The sequence below is a fragment of the Dama dama genome, chromosome 31, assembly GCF_033118175.1.
Source record: "Dama dama isolate Ldn47 chromosome 31, ASM3311817v1, whole genome shotgun sequence".
NCBI classification, from domain to species: Eukaryota; Metazoa; Chordata; class Mammalia; order Artiodactyla; family Cervidae; genus Dama; species Dama dama.
In genome coordinates, this window is record NC_083711.1 from 45,880,007 (window position 1) to 45,900,203 (window position 20,197).

General features: G+C 44.3%; 1 protein-coding gene across 3 annotated transcripts in view; it reads right to left on the reverse strand.

The window, feature by feature from the left end:
- RIOX2 (ribosomal oxygenase 2) overlaps window positions 1–9,353 on the reverse strand; it is a 32,396-nt gene extending 23,043 nt beyond the window's left edge. The window contains exons 1-3 of one of the 3 annotated variants that reach the window (XM_061134285.1): window positions 9,285–9,340; window positions 6,570–7,420; window positions 2,618–3,086 (exon numbers count right to left, since the gene is read on the reverse strand). In XM_061134285.1, coding sequence (XP_060990268.1) covers window positions 2,618–3,049 — 432 coding nt within the window. In that variant the 5' untranslated portion in view covers window positions 3,050–3,086; window positions 6,570–7,420; window positions 9,285–9,340. Of the gene's footprint in view, window positions 1–2,617; window positions 3,087–6,569; window positions 7,421–9,203; window positions 9,240–9,284 lie in introns of those variants that run through there. The other 2 variants (XM_061134283.1, XM_061134284.1) reach the window with 2 other exon arrangements.
- Between the last annotated feature and the right edge of the window lie 10,844 nt (window positions 9,354–20,197).

The following is a 20,197-nucleotide window of genomic DNA, read 5'->3' on the forward strand; positions in this document are numbered from 1 at the left end:
CCGCCTCACTCATTTCCAGATGAACTAGACCCATAAGCTGTGCCCATTCTGTGGCGTGACCGAGAAAGTGCTGACTCCGAGTCCTTCAACCCGGACAATGAGGAACTGCCTCTAGACTTCTCTATCCTGATATCAGTATGTCCAATAGTAAACACACACAACACTGAATCTGCTCACATTATAATACTCAGAACCCAGCTTCCTGTGTAGAGAGTGAACTCCAGCAGTTTATAGATTTCTCAAGTTCTGGTGGTGGAAGGTCAGAGGGGAAAAAAAAACCACAAACGGGGCTTCCCTGGTGGCTCAGTAGTGAAGACTCTGCCTGCTAATGCAGGAGACGTGGGTTCCATCCCTGATCCAGGGAGGTCCCATGTGCCGCAGAGCAACTACGCTTGGGCATCACAGCTACTGAGCCTGTGGTCTGGGGCCTGGAGCCACAACTACTGAAGCCTATGTGTCCTAGAACCCATGTTCTACAACAAGAGAAGCCATCACAATGAGACGCCCTCGCGCTGCAGGAGAGAGAAGCCGCCCACTCACTGCAACGAGACAAAAAGCCTGCATCGCCACACAGAACCAGCAGAGCCAAAAGTAAAATAAATAATTAAAAAAAAAACACCCCACAAATAATCAGGATGCCTCCTAGCCTAGTCTGGAGGTGTGAGTTGAAACTGGGGGAGTTCATCCTTCCTGCTTTAAGAAACATGACTTAAAGAGCTGAGTCAACAGGGCAAAGGAAACAGTCCTGGCCACTTGAAACTGGGGAACAGAAGTGTGCAGCACTTAAGCAGAAAATGACAGCCACAGAGGACGCCACGTACATGCCAAACAGTAATTTTCTGCTGGTCTGCGAACAAATTACATGTAATCAGCATCACTGATCTTTTCTATTCATAGTTCTTCAGTATCTAAAAACTACTTTTTTTTTTTTTTTAAGTGCTACTTCTAACCAAGCAAAGAGTCAAGGAGTAGCTCAGAGGGAAGTACCACAATGTACAGATTTTCTGAATGCAAATCATGACTTGGTCTGCAAGTGATTTATAAATTCCCTTCAGGTAGGATGCCCAAAAGGGTGGCATCCCAGGGACATTTCAGCTGCTCATGACTGCCCAAGATGGACTATCTGGAATGAGGACGTGTACTGAAAAGTCTAAGAGTACTTGTACTTTATCCAGAATACAAATAGTACAAAATCCTACAGACAAGGTAAAGGCATTCACAGATGAGGGAGGCCTAATGGATCTAAGAAGGCACCTCAAGATCTATAATGACAAGCATTACTAGAGCTCTGATGACAGAGTCCGAGGAGCTGCCACGCAGCCAGAAGCCACCTCAGTGTGGGACCGGACACGCTGCTCTCCTCCTCCTCAAAGCTGGCCTTCTGACTCAGCTAAGGGTCACAGAGGGGGATTTCTGGATGGGGACAAGACTTTTTTTCTAAAACTCAGAAAGGGCCTTCAATTGTTGGACAGCTGTCCTTTAAAAATCTCAAACATCTAAGAGATGCTTTCAAATTATGGTGCTGGAGAAGACTGCTGAGAGTCCCTTAGACTGCAAGGAGATCAACCCAGTCAATCCTAAAGGAAATCAACCCTGAATCTTCACTGGAAGGACTGATGCTGAAGCTGAAGCTCCAATACTTTGGGCCACCTGATGGGAAGAGCCGACTCATTAGAAAAGACCCTGATGCTGGGGAAGACTGAAGGCAGGAGGCAAGGGGGCAACAGAGGATGAGATGATTGGATGGCATCACCGACTCAACAGACATGAGTTTTAGCAAACTCCAGGACATAGTGAAGGTCAGGGAAGCCTGGAGTGCTGTAGTCCATGGGGTCGCAACAACAGAGTCAGACACACAACTTAGCAACTGAACAACAACTAAGAGAGTAGATTAGCTCATCCTAAATCCAGGTTTTATAAACGCAGAGACTGGGCACAGAAGAAGCAGATTATTTCTCAAATGTCAATCACTGATATAGAATAAATAAAAGGTCAGTCAGTTGTGAAATCCAAGCTACCCTCCACCTACGACTGCCCCCCACCCACCTCAGGAGTTCCAGGACCAACTCTCAGAGCCAGCCTGGTGGGGCTGTCAACAGGGGTGAAGTCTCTTCCATAAATGTGCATCTAGTACATGGTCTGGTCACTGCTCGGAAGCCTCTGCTAACGAAATGTGGGCAGCAGAGGGAGGCAACTTCAAGAATAAAATGATCACCTTGATGCTATCATGCCTCACGTTATGGTGAGGAAACAATCCAAAAAGAAATGTCCACCATGGATCAAAACAAAACCCAGTCCACAGAAATACTCCTGGAGGTGTGATGTCACTTTAACAAACTTTATAAACCTGCAATGTAATTTACTTTTTGTAGCTCAATGACACCGAACCGTGTCCACCCTGAGCTGTTGCAGATTCTAACCGTTCAACCAAAAGGGAACAGAAAAAAAAAAAAATCACTGAAGTTGGAATGCATTTGAAGAACAAACAAGTGTTGGTCCTTGTGAAACTGGCAGGAGACTAATCATCACCAAAACGGATTTACCCCTGAGCTGATCCGTGGCCAAATGTTAGTACTTTGATACACACGAGGACTCTGCCCCTGGGAGAGTCTGTTACCTTAAATCTCTGAGGTTGGTGAAACTGAATTGTGGCCCTTTTCTGATCAAAATCTTTTCTCAGCTGGAGAAAGTGCACTCTGCCATCTTTATTTAAAACCTTCTTCTTCCCGTGGACACAGCGGCAGACGTTCACGTCTCTCCCGTAGTACATCCCCCGGCTGCACAGACTCTTCAGATCAGAGAGCCTGAACAGGGACTGGTAGTACGTGGCAAACGCAGGGTCGTCTCTCTGGATGAGGAGGGGTTTCTGCTCCCAGAATTCCTTGAAAAACGTCTCTGTCTTGATGGGCGCGATGAAACTTTCAAAGAGGCCACTGGGGCTGTCGAAGTCCAAAGGGGAAGAAGGGCCACAGGCCGCCTCCACCTTCGCCTGCTTAGGAACAGGCCCTTCTTCCTCCCCATCCCCTGCAGGCCTTGCTTTCTTTGGCATCGCTGTCTTCAAGTCAAGGCAGTGAGGAAATGCAAACCTGTCAGAAGAACAAGACCCATGTGTTTAGGTTTCCCGGGGCCGGTGTCTGAGGACCACGTACACGCGCCCGGCATGAACTGTAAGCCCTGCGTGTGCACTCTTCCTAACTCAAGGCCGCTTCCTCCAGGATCATCACACAACCTGAAGCCAAGACCATTTCTTCCAGGGTATGATTCGGCCTCAGACACCACGCAGAGCACAGAGAAAGGGAAGCCTGCTTCCTTGCACCCAAGCACTAAGTCATGGAATTCATTACTTATTGAGGCATAATTAGCCCAAGTTAAATGATGCAACTATCTCAGCAGTCTCTAGTCACGGTTTTGGCCTGTGGCCATTGACACAGCAAAGTCAATCTTAAAATTTGGCTTTAATCAGCACCAGGTCCCAAATCTAATTAGATGCAACCCAGTCATAAACACTTGACTCAATCAAGAGCCGCCCACAGCCAGGCGCTCCAAGCCACCGCCCCGCCCCTGGCCGCTGTCCCGGGGCCACCTGGGCCAGTGGCGCCACCTGCTGGCGAGAGCTAGGCACTGCCCGCTCCCAAGTCTTCAAATCAAGCACCTGGACTGCCTCACTTCAAACCTCCGCTTACTCCTGAAAATTGCCACTTCATCAGAAACATCCCATTAAAAAATAAAACAAAAAATTAGACACGGAAGGGGAAGGGTAAAGACAGTCATATCCCACGGCTTTTAAAAAGCTGTAACTTTTTAACTAAAACAAGGCATACTGAAATGGCAACATCATTAACGTCCAAAGCAGCCCTCCACCCTCCAGATAGGCACACATCCCCGGGAGCACAGGTCTCAGTGGGACTGAGATTCTGCATCTTCAGCAAGCCGACAGGTAATGATGCTGGGTCACAGACCACACTTAAGTAGCAAGAGGATCGACCTTCCTAGTATTGCCGAAGGTCTCTCAGAACTGCAAGACCAAGCCACAGCTGTGGTTACCTTTACATGCCCTTCATCTGGATTTCAAGAATAATACTTCAACTATAGGAGTTCCCTGAAACAGCAAAACAATCATTTTAAGTACATTTATTTCTAGGGGAGAGGGTCCACTGCTTTTATCAGATTCTTAAAAAAGCCCCCATCCCCCAAAAAGATTAAGAAGCATTGTGCTTATTAAAAAAAGTTTTTCCCAAAGACTGGTAATTTATTTATAAATGTTATGCTTTCCTATGTTGTTGGGCTATCAAGAATTTTCTGCTCTTCTGTCATGATAACTAAGCCATATTTCAGCTACACTGTGGACTGAGAAGAATTAATGGTCTGGTCTGGGAAGTACATACCCGAACAACACGTTACACATTGCAACAATAATCTACAAATTTATAATTGATAAATTCAGGATAAATCTAGAAAATAAACTTAGAGTTAATCCCTTTGTCTAGTGTATGAGCCCATTAGTCACTTAGTGGCCATCCTGCTGATCAGATCAATTGCTTCAGTATCAAGCTTGTGCTCACATGACCCTTATTTTACTTGATAATGGCCCCAAAGTGCACGAGTAATGATGCTGGCAATTTGGATATTCTCTTACCGTGCCTAATTCATAAATTAAAGTTTATTATAGCTATCTGTGAACAGGGAAAATGCACAGTTCATATAGACTTCATCGCCACCCATGGTTTCAGGCATCTTTGGGGGACCTTAAAACATTACCAGACGTGGATAAGGAGACACTACTGTGTAAAACTCACTAGTGGCCTCATTTTAGCTTCTAAATTTTGTGCCCACAAACAGTTCCTTCAAAAGATCAAGTGGTTTTGATAGGAAACACAGGACCAAGTGTTTACAATACAAATTGATACTAAAAGCTTGCATGGAAGAGTAAGGGCTTAAGCGTTTTTCCTCGGTGGAGGGGGTGGACTTCCTATTCTTTTTAAGTTAAACAGATCAGTTTGCTTTCTCACCTGAAGAATCGAAACTTTGATAAGACAAAGTACTGCTACTACTTGGAGCCCAGAAGTGAGGTAGAAATACAAGGACAAATGAAAGCAGACTGGGTGAAGAGCACCGCTTATGCAAAACTGAGTTACCTACCACCCCTTGAGGACTTCCCTGGTGGCTGGGTGGTAAAGAATCCGCCTGCAGTGTGGGAGACCCAGGTTCAATCCCTGGGTTGGGAAGATCCCTGGAGGAGGGAACGGCAACCCACTACAGTATTCTTGCTTGGAAAATTCCATGGACAGAGGAGCCTGGCAGGCCGCAGTCCATGGGGTTCCGAAGAGTTGGACATGACTGAACATGCACGTATGCACTATCCCCTGAAAGTCAGCATGTGCAGATGTCTGGGCTGGGAACCTCGATTTCAGAAGTGTTCCTAACACCACTAACTGAAAAGAGGACTCACTGTGACTATGCTCTTTGGACAAACAGTGTGATGATAGGTCGTTATAGGGCAGGCAGAGGTATCTACATGATGAGACTTCAGTAAAAGCCCCGGACACTGAACGTCTACTGAGCTCCCTGGCTGGCAGCATTTCACACGTGCTGTCACGACTAGCTGTTGCAGCCGTGAAGCGCTTGGTCTCCACCTGCTGTAATAAATTAGCTGTCGGGCCCAGGGGATGGTTCAGGGACCCCTGACATACTGCTCACATTTAATTGTTAAAAACTGTTAGGCTGCCTCAGAAGGTCTGCGTCATTAACGGTACTCAGTAATGAAAAAGCAATGTCATATTCAGCCACACATTTCTTATCCCTCACAATTGGTCACTTTAAAATTTATTTAAGGAATGCAAGCAGCAAGAAGATGTAAACAAAAGGTTTGTTTTGTTTAAGCACAATATACGAACACAGTATAAGCATATTCACTAGAAAGTGTGGTGAAACAAAGTGTGCAGAATACTTCAGCCAAAAAATAAGATCACTTGAAGCATTTTTCCCATCCACAATCAGTAACAAAATAAATCCCAACAGTGCATAACAAATGCTTTTGTTAGAATATGAATTTCACTACTTTTACTGCCAAAACTTACATCATTTATTGTTTCTCTGTGTTCATATTGAAATGATTTGAGGCTCAGTTAATTGGAACCTAGCTTAGAGGTTACTAGGCTTACTAATAGAAACGTACTATTTCTCTGATTCTCACATTACCCATATTGTAAGACAACCATTCTTTTTAACAGCTTGTGGGAGGTCGAGAGGAGAACAGATGACATACTCCACCACATTAAACACACAAAAATAGTAAGCTCTATCACAATTTCAGAAACAAAAAGTTTAAAAAAAAAAAAGGTGTGTCTTGAAAGAAATACAGGAACTAAACAAGAGAATACTTTGGAAAAATACAGCCAACACAAGCCTGCCTCTAAACCTCACTGACCACCCAAACAGAAGTTAAGAGTAAATATTTTTATAAAGCTACAAGAGAAAAAAAAGCCAGCATTTAAAAAGCATCTGTTTCCAATTTGAGTTAACTATAGCATTAGAGGCTTCCCAGGTGGCGCTAGTGGTAAAGAACCCACCTGCCAACACAGGTTCGATCCCTGGGTTTGTGAAGATCCCTTGGAGGGGGACATGGCAACCCATTCCAGTATTCTCACCTGGAGAATCCCGTGGACAGAGGAGCATGGTGGGCTACACTTCATGGGAACACAAAGGGTCGGATACAACTCAAGTGACTTGGCAGCAGCATAGCATTAAAGTATAAAAATATTAAATCAAAAGAAAAGATTCAAGGTTCGTATTTTACTAACTGCCCACAGATGAAACACAGCCACTAATCTAAACAATTAGAAGGATTAAACTCCACAAGAAAATCAATATTGATACCCATTCTACAGCCAGCAAACACAGACAAAATCTTTATATTTTTAAGTGCCCTAATGTTCTCTTCTATGGTAATAGTCACTGACCAGAAGTCTTAAGGCAGGACATCTATCTGCACATTCCCAGAGCTAGTACAGAGCAGGGCACATAGGAGGGTCCTCAAACTTGCTGAGTGCATATTTTTTTCACCTTTTTCACCTTTTGGATACAATTTTGGAGGGAAAAAATCTCAAAAGCCTTACATAAAACAGAGTTGGGGAAAACAGATGGTTTGTTCAGTGGGGATTATTCTTATGATGGCAGCTCAAGCTTGGGTAGTCCAGTCCTCTCAGAGCTGAGAGGCACCAACCACGAGACGGAGGTGTGTCTTTCAATCTCCAGAGCTGAGTTTTACAGTTCAGTCACTCAGTCGTGTCTGACTCTTTGCGACCCCATGAATCGCAGCACGCCAGGCCTCCTTGTCCATCACCAACTCCCGGAGTTTACTCAAACTCATGTCCATCGAGTCGGTGATGCCATCCAGCCATCTCATCCTCTGTCTTACAGACTGTAGTCAAATCACCAGGAAAGCTTGTTAGTATGCAAATTTCTGGGCCCCTTATCAAGTCTACTTAGCATTTCTGGGAGCCAAGGCCCAGAAACCTGCAGTAACTCAGTCAAAACAAAACAAAAAAAATTTTTTTTAAGTTATCCACAGGAATTTTAGATCCACTAACATAGATGTGAAGTTGGACTGTGAAGAAAACTGAGCGTGGAAAACTTGATGCTTTTGAACTGTGGTGTTGGAGAAGACTCTTGAGAGTCCCTTGGACTGCAAGGAGATCCAACCAGTCCATCCTAAAGGAGATTAGTCCTGGGTGTTCATTGGAAGGACTGATGCTGAAGCTGAAACTCCAATACTTTGGCCACCTCAGGCGAAGAGTTGACTCACCGGAAAAGACCCTGATGCTGGGAGGGATTGGGGGCAGGAGGAGAAGGGGACAACAGAGGATGAGATGGCTGGATGGCATCACCGACTCGATGGACATGAGTTTGAGTAAGCTCTGGGAGCTGGTGATGGACAGGGAGGCCTGGCGTGCTGCGATTCATGGGGTCGCAAACAGTCGGATACGACTGAGCAACTGAACTGAACTGAACATAGCGGAAGATCTAGGCAAACTCAAGCTCAGTTAATTACACTCAAATAAGCTGACAGAAATGATAAATCATCACCTGTAACAAGGCTGCCTAGGCCAATCTAAAAGATTTCTCTGGGGGGATGTTTACCAAGACAGACAGGAAAAAGCAGTTCTCCTACTGACCTAAAGCAGTGATTGGCACTTATCATTTCAGTTCTATCTTAGAAATAATGGATTGAACCTCATTAATATATTTTAGTAATCATGACTTGTTACAATGGATGGGGGCTGAGGACCAAAACTATCCAAGCAATGGTGGAAGCTTGATAAATCAGGTTTTTCCACTTAAAGATGAGCCCAGTGAAATCAAAGGCCTGGCGCTGAATTGACAGCTGATTTTTGGAGTAGTCAGGAGGCTTCCCAGATGGTGCAGCGGTAAAGAATCTGCCTGCTAATGCAGGAGATCCAGGTTCCATCCCTGGGTTGGGAAGATCCCTTGGAGAAGGGAATGGCTACCCACTCCAGTATTCTTGCCTGGAGAAACCATGGGCAGAGGAGCCTGGCGGATACAGCCTATGGGGTCGCAAAGAGTCGGACATGACTGACCACTCACGCAGGCACGCACTGGAGATAGCGAAGTCTGTGATCCCTAAGCCAACACTTCCTGAAAACACAGTGAACCACCAACATGATCTCATTAACCCGATGCATGACCCAACAGCAGTCGGGGACCTGTTCTAGAAATATTCAGTGACGAAAGAATGACTGGGAGCGTAAGCTGTCATTTTAAAGTCAGGGTGGGGCGAGAAAAAGGCAGCTGTCTCTGCCCGAACTTCAGGTTTCCCTGCGGTAAAGCGCGGGGCTCTTAGGCCCGCCTGGGAGCACAGCCCACGTGGTGGCCGCGCTCCCAGACCGCCGGCCACGAGGGCGAAAGCGGGCATCACGCTCGCTGCGAAACCTGCGAACTTTCGTGTGCTCGTCCAGTCTCGTGACCACCGGCCGAGCACGTGGCTTCTCTCAGTGCCTAGGCCCCTCCAGACCCTAACCCCGGATCTGAGCGGCGCCAAACCCGCGTGCCGGGGATCGGAGAGCGCGCCGGCGCGCGCGTGCCGGGACCGGCGACCACCAGCGCTTTCCGGTCCGAGCCGGGGTGCACCAACGCTCCCAGCCCGAGTCGTGTGGTTCCCCCAACCCGGATTTTGCTCCACCCACACTCGCGCTTGGGCGTCGGGAGAATGAGCACCATCCCAGACAGCCTACAGGCGGACGCCATGCCGGGACGGATGCACTCACCGGATTCAAGCCAGTTGCGCGAGGCCTCCGGCGGAACAGGCGGCGGCGCGGGCCGGGGGCGGGGCGGCGCGGGCCGGGGGCGGGGCGGCGCGGGCCGGGGGCGGGGCGGTGCGGGCCGGGGGCGGGGCGGCGCGGGCCGGGGGCGGGGCGGCGTGGGCCGGGGGCAGGGAGGGGGCGGGGAGGGGCGGGGCGGCGCGGGCCGGGGGCGGGGCGGTGCGGGCCGGGGGCGGGGCGGCGCGGGCCGGGGGCGGGGCGGCGTGGGCCGGGGGCGGGGCGGCGTGGGCCGGGGGCAGGGAGGGGGCGGGGAGGGGCGGGGCGGCGCGGGCCGGGGGCGGGGCGGCGCGGCGCTGTGCGCGCATGCTCGGGGCGGCCCATCCTGCTCTGAGCCGGCCTCCCGGCTGGCCAACCGACGGCGATAGGGGCCACTCCTAGTGTCTAGGTGCGGAGGGGTGTTCGGAGTTCATGCCCGTAGATTTCTTTTTTTGCTATTAAAGGAAATAAATGAGGGATTTTCTTGATTGGTGGAGGATGAGGCTCAGGATCTGGGGGTACGTGATCTAGTACAATCCTGTTCCTTTAATGAATGGAGAAACTGAGGCCGGGAAGAGGGAAGTGAGCTGCCCAGGTTTAAGGAGCTAGTTAGTGGTCCAGGTTCTCCATCGCTTTCTTTGGGGCGCTCTGCTACGCTGTGTTGCTTTGTACTAAGTCAACTGTAATTTGTATCATGTTGCTCCCGGAGAGAGAATCCTGATTTAAAAAGGATACTGGAAATTCTTGAGACCGGCTGTAAAAGCAAAGAACAAAGAGGAATTATTTGAGTAACTAAGGCCTAACACACTCCTTTTGACTCATCAGGACTTTTGGGCAGGGAGGCGTGGAACCAGTGGGCAGAGGATCGACTGCTCACCTGTGCTCTGGCCTGTGCAATTCTTTGCTCTCCAGACAGCCAGAGGGGACACAAAGGAAGTCCTTATTTCATTCTGTTAAGATGATTGAGACCAGAAGCTGTTTCTGATGGTCAAGTGACAAGCCAATGGGAACAACGTATACCCTTATCTTATGCTTGCCAAAACTAACAATACCAAATATTTCCAAAAATGAAGGCATAAACTGATGAAATAACTTGTATAGGCATATACCTAATGAAATTCTTACTTGAAATTTCAATGAAAGCCCTAAAACAGGAGACATCTACCATTGTTGAGCACATACCATTTCCCAGGCACTTTTAAAAACTGTGTACTCAAACTTACTAATCCATACAAAAATCTACGAGAAGAATGCTACAGTTATCTCATTTTGCATGGGAGGAAAAGGAGGTACCAGGAGACTAAGTTATTAGCCAAAGGCAGGCTTTCTTACCATGGGCACTGCTGACATTTGGGGCTGATAATTCTTTCTTGTATGGAGATGACCTGCATTGTAGCAGCATCCCTGGCCTCTACCCCTTAGGTGCTAGTGGTACCCACACCAAGTTGTGACATCCAAAAATGTCTCTAGACCCTACATAATTTCTCTGTGGCGAACCACTACTTTAGTAGCAGTCCCCACCCAGCGTTTAACTTCATACTATCGTGCAGTTACACGCCACACTTCTCAGGAGGAGGTGCTCAATACTGCCCTGTAGGACTCACTGAGAAGGCCTGAACAGGTTCCATGAGCAGTACCCACAGCCAGAGTATATAAAGAGAAGACTGGAAACTGAAGGGTAGATTGTGCATCAGCGTAGCAGAGATTGCTGTAGCATTTCCCTTCCTCCCCCAGGACAACTGGCAGGGACTCCTGAGCCAACAGAGAGACCTGGGGCATCCGCAGGCCATCCTGAGCAGCTGGCTGTTTGCTGAGTGGTGGGCTGTGCTGGTCTGCAATCAGAGGAGTCCCAGTGTGTTTACAAAGGTCTTGGATCCCTGAGTCGTGCCTGTGGAGTTGAGGGAATGCCTTGTGAACGGAAACCCAGATGGCTGCTTCTTGCCTGGAGGATCCTGAAGGAGGGGGCAGCGCTCTGAGGCCCAAGTGCACCTCTAGCATCCTTTGTCAAGTCAAGGACCATTGAGCATCTTCTGGGTGGAGTGGGTGGTGTGCAAAGTACCTGGGTTTGGTACATCTGGATGGTACCCTGTCAAAGAGAGTGACGTAGCAGGTGATGAAGGCCAAGCATTAAGAGGCTGAGGGGTCCATTGGCATGGGCCGGAAAGGAGGTATGGGGCCACAGGAGGTCAGTCAGTGGTCTCAGGGTGAATTTCAATGCACCCCAATGTGCAGACCACCAAAAGAACCTTTGTCTGCATCACTTGAAAACTTCAACATCTGAACAGCTGTATCAGGGCCAGCTATATAATTGGTGGAGCTCAGTGTGAAATGAAAGCATGGAGCTGCTTCTTCCAAAGGGAGGGGTAAAGTGAAAGTGTTAGTCACTCAGTTGTGTCCGACTCTTTGTGACCCCATACACTGTAGTCTGTCAGGCTCCTCTGTCCATGGAATTCTCCAGGCAAGGATACTGGAGTGGGTAGCCATTCCCTTCTCCAGGGAATCTTCCTGGCTCAGGTATCGAACTCGAGTCTCCTGCATTGCAGGCAGATCCTTTACTGTCTGAGCCACCAGAGAAGTCCAAGGTAGGGGTAAAGTGTCATTAAAGATACTCACAATTAAAATGGTTCCTTTCTTTTGCCTCCTCTCTCTCTCTTACAATGGTGCTGTTTTCAAGTTGCGGTATTTAATGTCATGTTCTTGGGAGCATAGGAAAACTTGAAAGGTGAGTGCAGACATGCAGGAGGGCCCTTCAGTGCTTCTTGGAACCACGTATGCACAGGAGCACCCGCCTCACAGGCTGTCGAGTTCTCCCACCTGTTAAACACTGGTCCCATACTGCTGTGCCCTGGCCAGGCGTGGGGAAACCAATTCCTGGGGCACTGGTCACAGCCCCAACCCACAGCAAACCAGCTGAAGACTTCAGCCTTCCACCGGGGGCACACTCCTTACCTGGACGGGGTGGTTAGAGGCTTGCCCCAGTCCAGTCACCCTCCAAACATGCCATGGCCCTGCCAGCCCAGGGCAGTTACATGGTGTGGGATGTGCACACGGTCCAACCCCCCCTCCCACCCCGGGTCTGTGTACCTGCCTCTCCCGCGGCAGAGGGAAGCCAGGGACATTGGTTGCCATGGGGATGGGGGTTGGGTGGGGAGTCTGAGAAAGCAAGGTCCAGAACCGATCTCACAGGTGGGAGGCAAAGGGGCACGTGCCAAGCCTGGTACATGCTAGTTGTTCCAAAAGACTTCCCTTCAAAAACAGAGTCAAAGATTATGTTATTCACAATTTCAAGATAGCCACTGCAGAGTTAAACTCCAAGGGTGAGGCCCTGTGTGAGGGCGCTGGTTGTCTGCCCAAGGCAAGCCCTACCTGCTACCCAGAGGACATCAACAAAGTCAGCTCAAAGACATATCATTTCAGTAAAAGACTTGCCAGTTCTTTCCCTGTTCCTCCCCATCCCTTCCTGGCCCCTGAACCTGGTGGAATGGGAGGAGGGTGGGAGGCAGGGAGGGATGAAAGAGCGGATTCTACATTATTCCTTGGACAGTTTCCTCAGTTCAGGGTGCAGGCCTGAGCTGGCGGGAGGGAAAACAGACCTGAATCAGTCTATGCTGATTAGTATCACTAATCAGTATCACTAATTAGTATCACTAATCAGCTAAAGTTAGTATCGCTGTTATCAAAGTGAATGTTTGGTGTGTGTATTGTATGCTTGTTGACTGACTGACTGGATTGATTGACAATTCAAAGTATCCAAGAGGCAATGGAATTCACCTGAGAAGTCAGCAAGGGGCAGAGAAGGAATCACCAATAAAGCGTGTTTGATAATGACTGATGAAAAATATAGCCATTTTCTGCTGGTACCTCCAAGTTCCAATTGTTTTGCATAAAACTATGGTTCAACAATGTGATAAATGGTAACCAAGTGGAACTCACTGGAAATTTCCCACCAGTAAAATCACTGTATAAAAGGGGCAAATGATAAAGTCATAAAAGTAATTTGAAATGGGTTATTTGCATCAAGATGGCATATTGTATTGATTGCTTAGTGACCGTCATGTAATTTAATTGCTTTGATTACCCAAAGACACATCATTTTTTGTTCAAATGAGCAATAGTTATCTGATTGCATCGATCTAGACCAGGATATTATCCAAAATAATCAAAGATAATTAACTCTACATTCAAATCCACATCTTTTCCCAAGATATATGGGACTTTAAAGAGTTCCTTTTATGGATCAATCACATTTTTAGCTTCCACCTTGGCCTTTCCTTTGTTTTATTTTTCTCTCCTACATCAAATTCATATTATCTTTACAGGTCATATTAAATTATTAGAGCTTGCTTTCACAAAGCCTTCTCTGTTCTGTCTACCTGAATTGCATATTTATTTAAAAGGTGTTTATCATGATCCAAGCGAGTCTTTCACCTTGATTCACCATTTAATTTAAATATGACCTCATTCAAGATACATCTAATTAACAAAACATATTTTAAGTTATTTTGGGGTGGTATGATAGCTCTAAAAATGTATTTAATGAGTGGTGTTAATAACACTTCTTTATTAAAGTGCAAAATGCTTGAAACACCTGCATTAATGCTCTCTGAAGAAAAGAAGAAATCAATGTGGATGCAAGAACTTCCTTTCTTCAGATGCCTTGTTCAGCTAGTTTTCTTGGAGCTATTAGAACGTATATGCCACTTTTAAAGGACACAGGCTTGCATATCAACCTCAGAAAGCCTTATTAGTTCACCCTAGGCTTAGTTGGTAATGACATTATAACTTCATCTACTTTTGACTGCCTAAGGCAAAAAGTGATCAGCTAAGTAGCACAAATTTGTAGAAAGCCTTTGAAGCACTCTTGTACAAATAAGTTTCTACATTAATCCTAGGTTTAAAAGTAATAGCTCATCCTTCAAAAGACCTGATAATAAAATACAGTCCAGTTTTTTCCCTAAAACAAATTAGGTAGCAATATATTGAAAAGAAAACTGGTAATTTTTTCCCAGTGACTGTGAAATCTGTCATCACCTTTGGCCCCATTGTTGACCAAAAGCATTACAATTAAGCAGGGGATTGAAGAACACCTGATGATGCTGAACATTTTCTGCAGCTCCTGTGTTCTTGCAAAGCATAGCAAAGGTTGAAACCCACCAGCACCATTTTATTTTCTGAGAAATGGCCACCTTGCTTTCATACATTCTGCGTTAACCCCCACCATTCCCTTTCCTCAGTGGATATGACTCTCTTGTTTCTCTCTTATTTATAGCTCTCTTTGGATTTCTCGGTCCCCTTCCTTTTCTTTGAGATGTTCCTAATTATGAACATCCTTCCTATTGCAATAACCTTAAAAAAAAAAAACCATCTCCTTAATTATACCATGCATTTTGTCTCTCATAACTTCTTTACAAGAGGAAAAAAATATTCAAGTTTTTAAATCAAATCCAGGGAAGTCAAACTGCAATTGGAAAGTGATAGGACTTTGAGGAGATGGGAATACCAGACCATCATACCTGCCTCCTGAGAAACCTGTATGCAGGACAAGAAGCAACAGTTAGAACTGGACATGGAACAATGGACTGGTTCCAAATTGGGAAAGGAGTACAAGACTTGTCACCCTGCTTGTTTAACTTATATGCAGAGTACATCATACAAAATGCTGGGCTGGATGACTCACAAGCGGGAATCAAGATTGCTGGGAGAAATATCTACAACCTCATATATATGTATGCAGACAGATCTCAGTGAAGAGGAAATAAAGAGCCTCTTGATGAAGGTGAAAGAGGAAAGTGAAAAAGCTGGCTTAAAACTCAACATTCAAAAAACTAAGATCACGGCATCCGGTCCCATCACTTCATGGCAAATAGATGGGGAAAAAGTGGAAACAGTGTCAGATTTCATCTTCTTGGGCTCCAAAATCACTGCATACAGTGGTTGCAGTCATGAAATTAAAAGACACTTGAAACTTTGAAGAAAAACTATGACAAACCTAGACAGCATTTTAAAAAGCAAAGACCACTTTGCCAACAAAGGTCCGTGTGGTTAAAGGTATGGTTTTTCCAGTAGTCATGTATAGATGTGAAAGTTGGACCATAAAGAAGGCTAAGCGCCAAAGAATTGATGCTTTTGAACTATGGTGCTGGAGAAGACTTGAGAATCCCTTGGACAGCAAAGATATCAAAGCAATCAATTCTAAAGGAAATCAACTCTAAATATTCATTGGAAGGACTGATGCTGAAGCTGAAACTCCAGTACTTTGGCCACCTGATGCAAAGAGCCATCTCATTGGAAAAGACCCTGATGCTGGGAAAGATGGAGGGCAAGAGAAGAGAGAAGGGGGCAACAGAGGATGAGCCGGTTGGATGGCATCACTGACTCAATGGGCATGAGTTTGAGCAAACTCAGGGAGATAGGACAGGGAAGCCAGGCACACTGCAGTTCAAAAGAGTCGGACACAGTTTACCAAGTGAACAACAACAGGACTTGGAAATTAGGCAGGAATTTACAGTTTGATCTAGTGTTTTAAAACAATGTTTACAAGAAGAGAGTGGGTGGCTCATCAAAGTGAGGTCGTTGGGAACGTAACTGACTGTTTTGCCTAAGTTCCTGCCAGGAAATAACAGGAGCACCAGGTATAGAATTTTAGTTGAAATGGCAATTTCCTTACTACCTCCTTCTCTTGCTTCTTTGAAGATGTTACTTAATCTCATTGAAATTTTGACCTTCAGCATAAAATAGAAGTAGATATAATTATTTTCCTCATTAATCTTCATGTAAAAAAGGTACATGTGCATTTATGTGTGTGATTTGAACAAGCTTATGAGTGGCACAGAACAAAACGATAAATCTCATTCATGAAAACTCACCCGCTTGCAAGGATTAAGACAGTGTACCATAAACTATGATTTTGTAGCAACTCATAGGCAACTATTTGTAATCTCCATTGTTTTCCTACTTACAAAAATGGTTTATGGCAGCAATAAAATCATGGAAGGAAGCCAGATTCCAACAAATTGGACTGCTTTAATGTAAGTATTTTATACAATACTGAAACTTCTTCTATACACAGGGCATGTCAGGGGATATATATTCATTCATGAGGGCTCGGCTTTGGGGGAAAAAAATGAACTTAAAATAAAAAGTTCCTTCAGTAACAGTAATCTATACCCAAGGGCTTCCAGATAGATAGGTGAGTCTGACATGGCAGATTCTAATAGCAAACAGGGATTCTACAAAGAGAATAAATGCTGAAACTTGGATATGGCTAGAAACTTCATTTGTTTCTAAAATAATGTCACTTATCAATATTTTTTATGCTGCTAATTGCAACCCATTATAATAGCATACAGTGGAAAATAAAGCAAATGTCCCATAAGAGATGGGTGAAGTAAATGGTGGTATACTCAGTGAGTTGTTCTGTGCGGATAAAGATTAGTTTGGCTGGAGGCGGGGGGTGGGGGGTGGGGGAGCGGGGAGAATGGCATGGCTGTCAATGAAAAAAATCAAACAAATTGAAAAAAATATTGCTTATAATCCAAGGAAGAAAACCTGGCTAAAAACAGCACAGTTTAGACACATTTTCAAACAGAATGTATGTTGAATAAGTCAGGGAGTTATCCCTCTTCAGTTACTGTATCCCCAACAGTGTTTGGTATGAGGTAAGTGAGTGAAAGTCGCTCAGTCGTGTCCAACTCTTTGCAGCCCCATGGACTATACAGTCCATGGAGTTCTCCAGGCCAGAATACTGGAGTGGGTATCCTTTCTCTTCTCCAGGGGATCTTCCCAGCCCAGGGATCAAACCCAGGTCTCCTGAGTTGCAGGTGGATTCTTTACCAGCTGAGCCACAAGGGAAGCCCATGACATAAGGGTTTACATCAATAAATGAAAATGCATACAAAATGATTTTGTTAGAAATATATAATGTTATGCATAGAAAAACTCTAAGAATATTCATTAAAATGAAAACTTTAAGTGGATTTTGTTTGCTGATTGGTGTTTTTAATTTTTATAATAAAATTGTATTTCTTTTGTAATCAGAAAAAAAAACAATAAAGTTAAAATATATCTGCTCATAGGTTTTTTAGCACAATCCTTATAAAATAGCCTGTTTCTAAATTTAGTCAGTTTATAGAGCTGGCTGGCTTTTTCTTAAGCTTGGAAAGCAACTTATTTTCTGAAATCCTCCTATTTTATCCAAGCTTATCCCCTCAGCGAACAATCACACACAGTCTGCTCCAGACTGTAATCAGTAAATGAAGTGAAAATCACAATGAGGTAACCATTATATGCTGTCTGTCACTCACAGATTTCCCAGGTAAGTGTGACTTCATTTTTCATGAAATAAGAACCAAACCCAGAAACCCTGTTGCTCCCCAGCAGAAATGAAACTCACAGAAAGAGCTCTGTCCTCACTGTTATCAAGAAGTCACTGATCTGAAAAGAAAACGAGCTAAAATCCTAGCAGCTTACTCTGAACGCTCTAATAATTCTCTTGAGCAGCAAATATATTTTAGGCATTTATTACTGAAAAATAAAATGTCTCTGTTTCTAGACATTAACAAAAGTTATGTTTGGTTGGCCAACAATTGTGCATTAATGGTCCTCAAGAGGAATGCCGAGTGTAAATGCAGTGTGATAGAGACTCATTTTTCTAGTCTAGATTGCCAAATGTATTCAATGATGCATTTGATTTTAAATTGTGAAATGAATATGCCCAAGGGAAGCATTAGATGTCCTGAATGTTACAGTTCAAATAGAAGAAAGGAGGCAATATCTGAAAAACTAGAGAGTCAGAAGGGAACTGTGTAGATCTGCTTTGTTCATTTGTAGATTTGTCTCGCTCTTTTTTTGGTGGGGGGGCATCAATTATATACAGAGTATATCAGAAGCAGAAATGTTAATCCAACTATAGTATTTTGCTTAAATAATAGCTACAAATTCTCAAAGATCCACTTAGGATATTAATCTGTTTTACATTTTGAAAATATAATCCTAGAAAATATTATCCCTTTTAAGTCATGCTTAAAAACTATTTAATAGCAGGTTTTTAAATTTTATTTATTGTCTATCTCCAATCAAATAGAGAAAGTTTTAAAATAAATTAAACTAGCTCAACTTTGGACAGTTTCCTAGAAAAATATAATCCTTAGAAAGTTTTGAAAGAATTGGAGCGTTTTATTAAGAAAATAGAATGAAATATCCCCAAATTAGCCTGCCCATGAGGGAAATCATGATAGCAAAAGAATTTGCACCCAAGAGGAAAATAAGTTTTTAGAACATTACGTTATTAACAATAGAGAACCAAAACCAATGTTTTTGGTAAACAAGTAGGGAGTTATTTGTCTCTTCACCTGGCATGAAATAATTCAAATAATTTTAGGTTACTTTATGGTTAAAAAATAAATGGCAAGACACTTGAAAGTAATACACTGTTTATTTCCCTTAATTCAATCCCAGAAATAAAAATAGGAAGAGAAATATTTCATACCTCCTATCAAGAGCTTATCTCTAAATGGAATCTTTTTCACAAAAACGCAACATGAGAACATGCACACTGTCAATCTACAAAGTGAATGCTGATCATTGGAGTTTTTTTCTACTTACCAAACATTTATTTAATATCCACCTGACCCTATTTACTTAGTTCAACCAAAGTTACTAAAGATCACTACGGGATACATAAATTTCATTCAGTGTTTTCCACTCAACCCCATGTCTGGAAGTATCTCTAATAGTTTATAAATTAAGAGTGCACATCCCATTGTGGATGTTCTTTTGGCATCCCTTTCACAGAACCTCGGCAGCACAGTACATATACCTCTACTTTAACATCCGTTACATTTATTATTTATTATAGCTGCCATTTCACTGTTCCTACGCTGCTGTGCATTGACCGATGGCAGGAATGTTATTTTGTATTCATTCTTTTAGTATATATGACATCTAATAAAGTACCCAGCACATGTAGGAGGTCAATAAACATTTGGTAAACAAAGGAAACTAATTAAATACCTCCGAAAAGATATGAAAGCTCTAACTACAAGATGCTATTATTGAAAATTAATGTGTAATATCAACTTCATACTAGGATGGGAAGACTGACGTTTAGATTTTGTGTCCTGCTTCGCGTCAATAATGCATGAAACAATAGTAAAATAGGATAAAAGACGTGATTGGAGACAGAAGAAGGAATCTCTTCATGAGGATCTCAGCTGTGTGACAGTCCGTGGTGCCACCTTGACGCTAACATTCTTCCTCAGAAAGACCCAGTACTGCCAGGGAATCTGACAGCTGGTTAGCACTAAGGAACAGAGTCACCCTGAATTATTGGCATCGAAAAGTTTTTACTGAAAGTGAAAAGTCAGTCGTGTCCAACTCTTGGCGACCCCATGGACTATAGCTTACCATGCTCCTCCATCCATGGGATTTTCCAAGCAAGAGTTGCCATTTCCTTCTCCAGGGGATCTTCCTGACCCAGGGATTGAACGTGGGTCTCCCGCATTGTAGGAAGACGCTTTACCATCTGAGCCACCATGGGCATAGTCCGGCTTAATTTTTCACTCAAATGCAGATAATTTACATTTAGAAAGCAAGGAGACTCCAGATAAAGTAGGTACAAAGCCCTTCCCTATGGAAATTGGTTTTCCATCCTATGCATGCCTGTAACCCTTACTGATAGAGCCAAATTCTCCTAAGACCTTAAACTCTTTCCTTGATGTAAATCAGTCAACTTTCACATTTTCTTTAGGACAGGACAGGTGATTGGCTGACTCCAGTTTAATCTGGCACCATCCAACTTTATAGTTAAGAGTTGGTGGTTTTTGTTGTTGTTGTTTTTAACATAATCTGACTCCAAACACATTTTATCAATTGGGATTTCCTCT